The sequence below is a fragment of the Panthera tigris genome, chromosome A3 (assembly GCF_018350195.1).
Source record: "Panthera tigris isolate Pti1 chromosome A3, P.tigris_Pti1_mat1.1, whole genome shotgun sequence".
Lineage (NCBI taxonomy): Eukaryota > Metazoa > Chordata > Mammalia > Carnivora > Felidae > Panthera > Panthera tigris.
In genome coordinates this window covers 74,465,405-74,477,488 of record NC_056662.1, presented here as the reverse complement: position 1 = coordinate 74,477,488, position 12,084 = coordinate 74,465,405, and the positions used below count along the sequence as shown (strand labels likewise).

Genomic DNA, 12,084 nt, shown 5'->3' with positions numbered 1-12,084 from the left:
AGCTCATCGCTGGCTCCTATGTCTTGGAAGACTTGCCATTGTTTCTTGTGGATTGCCAAGACCATGAGCTTTGGAACTATGGAGGCTCTCAAGAACCTTAAAACACTTCCATAGATGTTGTCTCCTTTCAGCATGTCAGGACACAGAGGCTCAGCAACATTAAGTTGTTCAAACTCACAGAGCTAATTATAGTGTTGAATGCTGAACTTGCTGGCCCAAAGTCTGCTTTGCTAAGCCAAAGAACCTTTATTCAATGCCATACTTAGTAAAGATACTTTACATTGGCTCCTGCCAATGTGATGTATGATACCCTCACATCCAATGATGTATTACTAGATGTCACATAAGATCTGAATTTTCTATAATGCCTTGAGCATGTGCTAGAAACTTAAAAGGCATTCATTTAAAAAGCTTAGATTCTGATTGTCTGTCAGCTTCAAGGCTGGCAAAAATATTCTTCCAAGATGTGTAAATTAACCTTTGTTCCAGAGAAAATAAGACCATAAACTGGTCACATGAGAGAATGATGCTGCACATTTTTATTGATAAACATATCAGGCAATGGCAAGACTCAGGTCCTGGACTATCTAGTATGTCATTTAATGTTGGGTCTAAAGCTCAGTGTAGGAAGCTTTATTCCAGAGTCTTATTAGTGGTTTCTCAGAAGCATGTGTGTTCTCTGAGCATGTGTATAATGTGTGTTTTTCAGTTTATGTCTTAGTCATATATGTATATTACATCTTCCCCCACTAATGTATGTTAACTCTACAGTATTTCCCCTTAGTATTTTCCCTCCCGATGACTGCTTTAACAATAGTTGAATTTAATTTTAATCTATATGAATTTAACAAGTGAAAGGTTTTATAACACTGATTTTTAAATATTCCTAAATACCATTCTAAATTTTTAACTACATTATAATGGAGAATGGTGTGAATGGAGGAACCTGAATATTAAAAAACAAAGGCATGTTTTTAAATATGCTCATAATGAGGGATTTAAGATAATCATCTCGATTACCATCATTAATACCATCATTTAGGAACATTATGATACTTAGCAACTGACTATTAGAAATCTACTCAATTTAGGAAAAAAATTTTGAAGGAAAAAACACTGAGATTAAATAATTTATTACCATTGCTAAGATGAACACATACGTGATACTCGATTTTATGCAGGACTTTAAAAAAATAGTTTTAATACAGTATCAAAATTTACACAAGTATTTTGTCAAAAGACCAGTGTTCCTTGTATTAGCTTCTGCAGTCTCTACTGCAGGCACAAGAACTTGTTTTAAATGTCTTCAGAGCGTAGGAATACAACAATTTAAGGATGAAAGCTTTTCTACTAGAGAAGGTGTAAATATAGCAAGCAATTTTCTTTTACAGAGTAATAATATAACATTTCAAAAGAAAGGTAAGCTTAACTGGTAACCCAATTTCAATAATTAGAGAGATAATTCTATAGTAAATTAATTCTATAGTAAATTAATTCATAAATATTTTCTGAAAACAGAGGGCTGTTTTTTCATCATAGTAACATCTAAAAAAGTATAACGAAATACCTTCACATTCCTTGACCAATGACAATTAATATACTATAATGAGTCCATTATAAAAACAACAGCAATGATGAATATCTGCTATGAATCCAATCTGAGTAATTGAGAAGAACTCTAAAAACTGGGAATTGTTGCATTCCTACTTTTATAATCTTAAACTACAATAAAAACTTAGCATTCTGTCACAGGCCTCTTGCACATTCATACAAGAAACTATCATTGCATTTGAAAAACACAAAATGCCTATCATAGCATTTCCAATACACACAGTCTAATATTATATATATATATATATACCAAAAATAAGAAACTAAGCAAAGCTAGCACACCTCTTTTTCAAACCTCAAGCAATCTGAACAAGAGCTTTTAGCCTCAATAATGAAAGACATGCGTCAGTTTCATAAAACGTTAGCTGCTTTAGGCAAAGAAAGCTTTTTCATAAATGCAGTGCAATATTTTAAAGTTTACATAAAGTTTATTAAATATAACAGCAGATCTAGAAACTAAATTGTAGAAATTGACATCTCACAGCTGGAAACACTTAGAAAAATTATGTTTGCTTGTTCTTTAATTGGAATTAATATTAACATCAATGGCTACATTGAATGAATATGGAAGTAGATATGCCCCCAAGATGTGTCTTCATGAATATAGCAAGATTAAAAGAAAAGCTATATTTATCTTGATCACTTGAAATAAATGGTACTGTCTGATAAGCACTCTACAAAAAAATCTTGCTACCCTTCTGGCTGGTAGAGAATTTATGTGGTAGTTTTAGCACCTCAAAAGTCAAAACAGAATCCCAGAAATCTAATCTTGCCTTACATCCAAATTAATTATGCATCAGGAACTCATAATTTTTTGACTATAATACAAGAAATAGGTGCCCAACTCTCACATTTGGAAAGCTGGAAGCCACCTCTTCCTCATACCATGGTAGAAAACTCCCAGCATTCTGTGCAATGAGTCAACTCTATGAAAACCACTGAGGCCCTACTGGACTCTTCTAATCTTAGATCTTAGGAGTCAAAAACATTTTAACTCTAATGAAAATATTGGTACCAAAATGGTGATTTTCAAAGCTGTTTTAAATTAACTCGAGATGGGCTACTGTGGACATGGAAACCAGAGACATGACATACAGCATACTGAAGGTGTTAGAGGGAAAATATGTGCAATGTACAATCACTCCATGTTATTCAAAGAGTCCAGGTGTGCAGAAACCCACTTTTTTCTTCTTTTATCTCTCTCTGGCAGTGGTGACCTCCTGTTTGAAAGAGTGCCTTTCACATTGGTCCTTTGTACTGGTTTCCAGACAAATGTTGCCTAATTCCAGGACAGGAACCGGCAGCATCTCCAAGTTTCCTCCATACAACCTTAAAAAAGGTAAAAATAAAAAAAATAATAAAAATAAACATCTTAATTGCCTTTTCCACAAAGAGATTTGTGGTTTTTAAAGGGGGATCTATGAGAGGGGCAAAGAGGAATGTGAAGACAAGAGACAAAATAACCCCATGAATGAGCTCAAACGTGATGAAATGTGATGGAAGTTTCTAAATCACAAGAGTTACTCAGTAGAGGGAACTGCAATGCTTTGTAATAATCAGGGCCAAAATTAAAGAATGATGTGCCAACTGACATGAGTGGTCCTCAACTTAGGCTGTACACGATGCACTTGAAGAACCTTAAACAGTAACTCCAATTCTCAGATTGACTGCATGGTAAAGGGGAGGCATGTTCATCTGTATTTTTTCTTAAGGCTTCCAATATAATTCTGTATAGCCAGAATTAAGAACATGTGAACAAAATCATCTTGGTTCTTCTATACATCTTGAACACAAGGGATACCAAAATGTTTAATCCACTAAGGAAAATGGAGTTTTTGTTCTTGAGTTATTACTAAGCCCTAAGCTGGTAGGACTTAGGGCCACTAGTAAATTTCCATGGCTTTCCCTGCAGAGCAGGGGCCTCAGTAATAAATCTTAGCTACCAAACTGTACTACCTCTCAGATTATCAAAGCAGAGAGCAACCAAATGCAGGAAAAAAAGAAGAATAAAATCAAGAATCCCCCAAATAGATATAATACATAAAAAATGGGGCCATTTTGGAGGGAAAGTAGCAAAAGGTAAGGTTACAAAAAATGTAAAGCCACTGAATTCATCAGTGATACACCAATATGCTAATGTGAACTGGAAAATGCACATCCACCCCTTCCCCCACCCCATGTGGAAAACAGTAACCCTTCTTGTGTTTCACAATAATGATTAATTTCGGATTGATCCATTCCCTAAAAATTTACATTGCTCTTAACATGAACACAAAACTGTTGGTTCATTAATTATTGATAGACTTTTTTTTTGTTTTTGAATTTTTAAAAAATAGATACTCTAGGGAAACCTAATACTAGTCATGGTAATATATAAGAATATAGGATTCTGTCTACCTTCATTTCTAAGCCAAGGAAACCATTAGTCTCTCTTTTGATGGACACCACTAGGCAGTAGAAATAACCTGTTCTATTTGAAAAGAGTTGTACTGATGGTCTTTAAATATTAGAAAAGGAATGCTCTAGCAACAGATGGCTCAAGCTGTCCACAAGGAAGGTAGGAATGTCCCATTTCTTAATAAATAGACTGAAAAAATGCAAACACTGAATCAAGGGGCCCGAGGATGCTCTGGACCTTGCTTTCTAGCCCTTACATGATATCTACACCTGCCCCGAATGTTTTGAATGTCTCATTGAGAAGCAGAGGATAGACTCAAAGACCTGAACAAAGCATAGCCAAAAAGCATTAGAGGGTTACAACTCCAAAGTGCAAGCCCTCCTCAAGTACTCAAACGTAGAATACCATGGGCCTTAACCCTGAAATTGCTATGTAGTGAAAGAGAGAAGGCAAAACTCTGAAATGAGCCAATGGTACTAAGGTGGACACAGAGTAGTGACTTATTATTGACTAAAAGAACAGAATAGGAAAAAAAAACAAAAAAGGTGGGTGTCTGAGGTAACCAGTCAACTTGTTCAGCTCTTCTCAGGGAATTTACAAAAGCCAAACAGACCTAAGATAAATATGCTGCACTGTAAGAAATAGTAAATGTATTTTTGTGGCACAGTTTGGGAAGAGAATAAAAGCACTTCTTACTAACCACTAATTACTAATCAACATGATGATGCTAACAGTCACTTCATTGTACACGGGTTGACAACTGATCTCCAGAAGGAACACCAGAAACTGAGACCAAACTTATTATCCTAAATTCTACCTGAGTCTTATAACTGATCTCACATTATAAGAAAACTTTACATTTCTACTAAATTGTTACAAAAGCACATAGTTTCTGGAATAGGTTTTATAACTTGAGCTAGTTTCTAAGAAATTATCTATGAAAATACCTCACGATTCGTATTTCTTGTTGCTCTCTAGTATGCACGGAGTTCAATGTTCATATAATTTATAATGGTGACACAAACATTTTAAATCAACACTTTTTTCTCTTGGCTTTTAAATAGTTTCCAAATATGAGACTACTAATTATCAGATTTGGCCTCACTTGTATTTTTTTCTTCAAATTTTGGGACTCAGACAAAAGTAGATAAGTAAAAGGAACTTTTAGGAAGGCAAGCTTTTGGCTTCCTGAAAATATCTCCTGCATGGAAAAACACCACTACCACTGCATATGATCTTTTGAAGCATTTTTGAAACATTTTTGGAAATCTAGGCAAACAAAGATCAACACGAGCTAATCAAGACCCATTCCATTAGTATGTCTCTTGTGTGACTAAGAAATGAATTTTCTAGTTCAGAAGTCTTGTATCTAAAGTGAAAAGGCAAGAAAATAATCAATCCTAGCATGTGTTTTTACAGAAATTCAGGCATTATGCAAAAAGGAGAGGGTCCCCTCTGGAAGATGCTTTGCTTCTAGAAGTCCCCAGATTCACCACACTTGGGAAAGAGGTGATTGCTAGGACTCAAGAGGAGATTGGGGTATCGTCCTGACTTCCTTAGAGAAAAAATTGATCGAGCAATTTTATTTCAGAAATTCAGTCTCTTCTAATATAAAAGGCAAGTGTGGAGATGGTACCCAGGGCTTCCTATATCCAAATTCCCCAGGGGCTGGGGTAAAACCTAGACATCTGGATTACAGAGGACACCCATGTACTACTTGGGAGAATCACTGTGGGATGATCTTCTCTGTGGTCTCTTCTGGCTCTACAATTCGTCATGTCTGAACTTTAGTTCTCATTCCATAATCAACAGATGAGAAGCAACAGGCATGTTTAAGGTATGTAGCTTAAATTTTTGAATGTATCTGAAGGAAATATTCAAACATAAAACTTAAGAATAGGCTGAACAGCTACAGAAGGTGAAGAGTGGTGGGAAATTATGACTTCCAGAACTAATGACCTTTTGAAAATAGACAAAAATAGATATGCAGAAAAGAAAAAAAGCAGCAGACTAAAACTGTGGCCCCACCACATATAAAATGCCCACAGGACTTAAAACATTTACTGGATTCCAAGAACATCTCAACGAGGTAGATACATGAGAATATTTGGTTCTAATAGCTTAAAGGTAATTCTAGGCAATTTTGATATCCTAATGGACAAAGAATAGGAGGATAAAAGTACAACATAGAGCCTATTAAAATCAGTGCTTAATCTATGATTTTTATTTGAACAAATGGCTTCCTCTATAATATTTAGCTTTTTAACAACTTCATCAATTATATTCTTGATTAAATGATATATCCATGCATATTACTCAAAATTTAGCCAGGGATTAATAATAAATACAAATCACATTCTTGATTAGATATGCATCATGAAAATAGCATGTCAATTCTTTTACTGTGTTTCTCTAATTTCATAGATTTCTATGTGTATCTCTTAAGTTCATATTTATTTCTTTTATAAATTTCTGAGCTTTCATCAACACTGAAAGGTAAAGCTACTACTTTGCAAAACAGGCAGTGCACATATCATATGAAGAACCAAGCAAATGTTACCTAGTAAGATGATTTTTCCCCCAAGTATAGCTGTAAATAAGTCTGAAGAAGGCTGTGTTTTATCACAGGCTTTTAAACTGATTTTTTGGTACCTCTTAAAAGTATGAAACAGAAACCCATTTATCAAAACTAGCAACACAATATCTTCAACAGTAAATTATGTAAAAATGTTCCTGGATCATTCTGGAATACAGAATTGGCTGATTATCGGTTACCTGAATATTTTATGACTGTGTTAATAAAGCTGCAATAAAATATGTTAAAGATCCAAACAAGGGGAATTGGTTTTAATATAAAAATACCAAGGCATTTGGCCAGCATTATAAAAAGTAGGTATTCATAAAATAACTAAGCTGCAATGGGGCTTTCAACACAGAATACACAATAAAGCACATTAAACTTACATTGCACATTTCTCTGACTATAGCTTTTTCTGTCTCACTAAGGTCATTTTCATACTCTTTACCCTGTTGACGATCTATAGTTTCCTGAACATCCAAGACCTGGATATGTTGAAAAAGAAAAGCAAATTTCACATGGAAAAAAACTTGTTAGTTTAGTTTATGAATTAAACCATAAAGGAGGTCCACTTTGCAAAACCTTTTGGTTTTCCCCGTCTCTGCATATCAGAGTGGATTAGTACATGGCACAATCTTTTAAAATGATTGTTATGAAACCTACTAGGAATCAATTCTACTTGATTTTCAAATGGTCTTTAAAAGCAATCTATTGTATCACTAATAGTCAATTGAATTCACTAAAATCTAAAATAGATGCATTAATTAATTTGGTCATTAAGATAACTTGCCTGTGTCAACCATTTGCAGAAAGTCAGTAATTCTTGCTCCATTGTAAAGATGAGCAATATAATTAATTTTATGCCAAATAATCCAAATGATATGTAGACATGGCCTATAGAAAAGACTAAAAGAGATTGTAGTCAAAACCCAGGAATATGTACGTAAGAACTCGAGGTAACATTAGCACTACTAACTTCACAGTTCTTGCCTGGACATGTTCCCAGGGACTAGAAAAGGACTACGGAGATGGTTCTTAGATAATATCAAAGAGAAAAACTGGCTCCTTGTGAAAATATTTGAGCAACACTTTCAGCATTTTTCATTACAGCAAAGTGTTGGGATGAGATGCTTTTAAGCAATCTTAGAGGCATGAGATTCCACTTCTCTAAGTTATCTCTAAATGGATTCAAAATAATATTTCTTGAAATATGCCTGTAGAATTTTCATGCCATACTTTCTATAGGTCAGAGGGGAGAAAACTTTGGTTTTGAGTGTTGTCTGTTATTTTTTTCTGTATCAGCTGGTAAGCCAAAGCACTAATGTAGCAAAAAGACAACCCAAAACAAAAAAAAAAAAACCACAGAAAAAAAATGCTTTTCTAAAAGCTCTTCCATGAATCCCACTGGACTGCGACATTGCTAACCTCCTTGGTTCTGTGGTCATCACGGTCAATGCTGATGGCCACACCTAAAGGTATTACCTGAGAATTGGCACTAATGAACGTTGAGCCAAAATAAATGATTTAAACATGAAGTGGACCCTTCATGTCAAGTTCATACATACAGAGTCTATATGGATTATTTATTAGTATTCAATCCTGAAATAATCTAACTCACAAACTGCTCCCTTATAACTCAAAATGTCTAGCCATTATTACTATGTAGGTACTTTAAAAGAGGATATCACGGTAGTAAATGAAAGCCTCATCCTGGTACTCAACTTAGAGTCAGTTCACATTCTTTATATACTTACAGGAAATCACTGCCTATGCTCAGTGAATATTCATAGAAAACTTAATTCCTGGAACAAGCTCATTTGCCTACAAATTCAATGTCTAATGCACCTAAGACAAGTGTACTTCAAATCAGTTAATTTCTACTAAATGAAGTGAAGCTCCAATTAATAGGATGAATTTTAAAGCAAGATAAATGTGGTGTTATTACAAGTGGGCTAATTTCTTACAGTGATTTACAGCACTTTCCTCCCAAACCATGACCACAGAGTTTATCAAAGCCTAGAGATTTTGTTTTTTTTTTTTTTTGGAGATGTATCAGAAGATGAGAAACTGAACCATTGTTCTAATTAATCCTTTTACAACAGAAAAATTTTATGACCTAAATCAGCTCTAGATCTGTGGGCTTTTAAAAACAAAACATATTGAATGGCTCCATTTCTTCTTTTGCACTGCGATATCCCTAAGATGCATTTCCCACAGGCATTATTTCCCCTAGGCACATATTTCTGTTTCACGACACAGTTAACTCACGGAAGCCAACATACTCTGTATTCAAGAGCCTCCACTTATCCAAGAAAGATGCTTCAGTTGCTTGGTGTTACCCATCTGCCAACTGAGGGCACTTAACGTATTCTGATTATAACATAATATCTTTCTTTCTTGAGATAAAATTTTATATGAAAATTAGAAAATGAATTCAGAGAAAATTGAAGAGCTCCTCCGTGCCCTTCCCTTCCTTTTAGGCCATAGGAACACAGCTGCATTGACAAATTTGGGAAAGATTGCAAGGCTATCCTCTATGCTGATCTGATTCAAATTACACTTGCCATTTAATAAGGCATCAGGCCGAAACAGTTTTCAGTTTGAAAAGTAGAGCAATGTGTTGCTTTTGGAGTATGTGCAGACACAAACACTACAGGATTGAAGCCACTCTCATTTTTTAGTTCTAAGATGCTTTTCAGATAGCTAGCGTCTGGTTCATGCTCTAGTAACAGCATGTTTAGCATGCTGTTCATGCTGAACAGCATCCAAATGCTGTTGCAAAGAGCAAGATGTTGGTCAGATGATAAATATGGTCAGATGATAAATCAGATGCAGGGCGGAGCCCCTCATTCGGGTAGGCCTTCCCTGGTAAATTCCTCTTGGTTGTTCACTTGGTGAGTTATTCCAACCAAGACAGAAAATGCCAAGTGCATTGCACTGGCCACCAGCACAGTGCTGCTACCTTCACTCAGGAGCAATCAGTATATGCTTGGAAGGAGCAACTCATTTCATTAAAGTTATAGCAAAATATAATGAGGGGGCTCAATCTTCTGCTAAAATCACATCAAATAAATATTTTAAATTTCTCCTCTACTTGCTTTCTGCATGCCAGAGAAAGTGTGGCCCATTCCAAAAGAGTGAATCTTCAGGTTATTATTGATAAATCATTCCAAAACCAAAACACTTTTTAGTACAGTTGTGAAATTCTTGTGGCAAGAGCAGGACTGAAGCATGCTACCTACTTTATGGCTCAGAAAGGTTTCACCAAGGCTACCTGTTAGGAATTACAGATAATCTGAAGGACAGGATTTCATACCTTGGAAATGATAAAACTTGAAGGGACTGCCTCAATTTTTAAGGTAATGTTTATTGCCTACATCAGTTTCTCCTCTTAGATAATATTTATATTGTTATTAATTTTACTTATGGCACTTATTTATTGGAAAGCTCATTCATTATTGGTAAAGAAAATAAATGATAAATTTCAGCTAAATCTTTTTTGAAATTATCACAGAATCTGAAGTAAAAGATAAAAGTAGCTTTATGAAGAAGACCACCTATTTTCTAATACTCTACGGAAGAGCATTAACTCAACTTTGAACATCTAACTTCTATTTAATGGAGGATAGAGTAGGTTTTTTATTTCAATGTCTTCTTTCAAGTTGCACAATGTACCTCAATTGCATAAAGAAAGAAAAATATGATAACCTTCCTTATTTTGCCTATTAACTTCCTATATTTGAAGACATGCATACTATAAACACCGCACATAAAATACCCAGAAAAATATTTTACACAAATGGATATACATGCACATCAGACTTCAACTTCGATGCAGATTGATATGAATCACATTACTCAAGACAAAATGATAAAACTAGAGATTCAACCATAAAGTACTCAAACCCATTGTCAATTTAAAAACAAGTACACTTCAAAAATTAAAAGAGTTACACCATAAGGGGGTCAAAAAATAAAGTATCTATGGTTAAAACAAGACTGTGAGGACTACCAGACTAAAGCAAACAAGCCACAACACAACTGAAGTTCTGGATAAACGGTTGTACACAGTTGGTTACCTTAAGAGAATGTACCACAGGTTCAGGCTGCTGAGAAGGTGTGGTATGTCCACTGAAGCTAGCTGGAGAGGTGGGTGGACTGTTACTCCCATCAGCCCCTGATGACAACCTAAAAGAACCCTTAGTAGAAAATCAACAACTTTGTTATTAAAACAAAAGTCGTTTAGAACTGCATAGATGTCATTCAGTATTCAATTTCACTGCCAAATGAAAATTAGCTAGTTTGTTCATTTTTTTCTAGCCTGTCCTAAGATGCTATCAACCTGTTAACTAGAATACACTCGCTGCTTGACCAGCAAGAACACTTAACCAAGAGCCATCATGATGCATGTCCAGATGTCATTTCTGATTTGCCAAAGAGAGCAATGCCCCCTAAGGAATGCCCATTAAGGATATTTCAGGAATGATTCTTGAAACTTAAAGATGCTCAAGGGTAGGGAATTTGTGAGTTACTCAGCAGCTGAGTTAAACATGCTCACTCAGCAAGACAAATGCTATATTCCATATGTCTCCGAAAATTCGGACACATCACATTCTGGCATTGGAGAAATGGTGTGTCTTATAAAACCCTTCTTTGAAGTAAAGACCTACAGTGGAGCATTTTTCAAAGAGATTCATCCAAATTCAACATTTTCTTTAAGGAAAAAAATATTTTTGGTTTTTTAAAAAATGAAAAACAAAACAGGTCACAAATTAGATATTTGTACTTTAGTGACTCTTTGACTTAATTGCTGAAAAACCAGAACTTAGGCCCTATTAATTTGGCCTGTGAGGGTTGCAGTCACCCATACAGTAACTGGGAAAAAGTAAAACTTCAGTTACTTCCCCTCCTAGAAAAAGGTAGCCAAATGGAAAGTCTCCAAACCTGTTTTTAGGGTGATCATTACACCCAAAGGGCCTGAGAGATTTTAATTTCTGTCCATCAACAAATCTTATTTTTTCATGCCTAATAGATTAATAACTGCTCCATTTCACTCAATCCTAGGACTCTAATACCCTGAGAAGGAGACACTGAAGGTACATGTGTGGATTCACAAACGCAGGAAACAACTGCGATGAGATGTTTATTTTCCAGCACCCACAGAAGTGTTTCTGTGTTGTGCACTTTAGTGATGGGAGGGAGAATCTGAGAGCAGCAACAGTGAGAAATATGGGTTTTATGCAAACCATACCATTTGTAGAGAATCTGACAATCCCCTTCAATTTTTACAAAAATTATAATCTATGCAATTTGGAGTACCTTCCCCCTTCCCTGGTCACTTCCTTTCTTCCCGTGTTCTTGAAGGCTATCCTTGCCACCTCATAAGCCAACTGAAGCCATGTTCTTTTCCTTGCTCAAAGAGTTATACAATCAAAGCAGGTTCTGGCCCCCCCCCCACCCTCACTAATCAACGGGGAGAGGAAGCTGTGGGATATGA

General features: G+C 35.4%; 1 protein-coding gene across 4 annotated transcripts in view; it reads right to left on the bottom strand.

Moving 5' to 3' along the window:
• Window positions 1-1,414: 1,414 nt before the first annotated feature.
• CCDC85A (coiled-coil domain containing 85A) overlaps window positions 1,415-12,084 on the bottom strand; it is a 267,176-nt gene continuing 256,506 nt past the window's right edge. For 2 of the 4 annotated variants that reach the window (XM_042981430.1, XM_042981426.1), the window contains 2 exons: window positions 10,667-10,786; window positions 1,415-2,940 (listed from right to left, as the gene is read on the bottom strand). In XM_042981430.1, coding sequence (XP_042837364.1) covers window positions 2,851-2,940; window positions 10,667-10,786 — 210 coding nt within the window. In that variant the 3' untranslated portion in view covers window positions 1,415-2,850. The remainder of the gene's footprint in view (window positions 2,941-10,666; window positions 10,787-12,084) is intronic. The other 2 variants (XM_042981427.1, XM_042981429.1) reach the window with 1 other exon arrangement.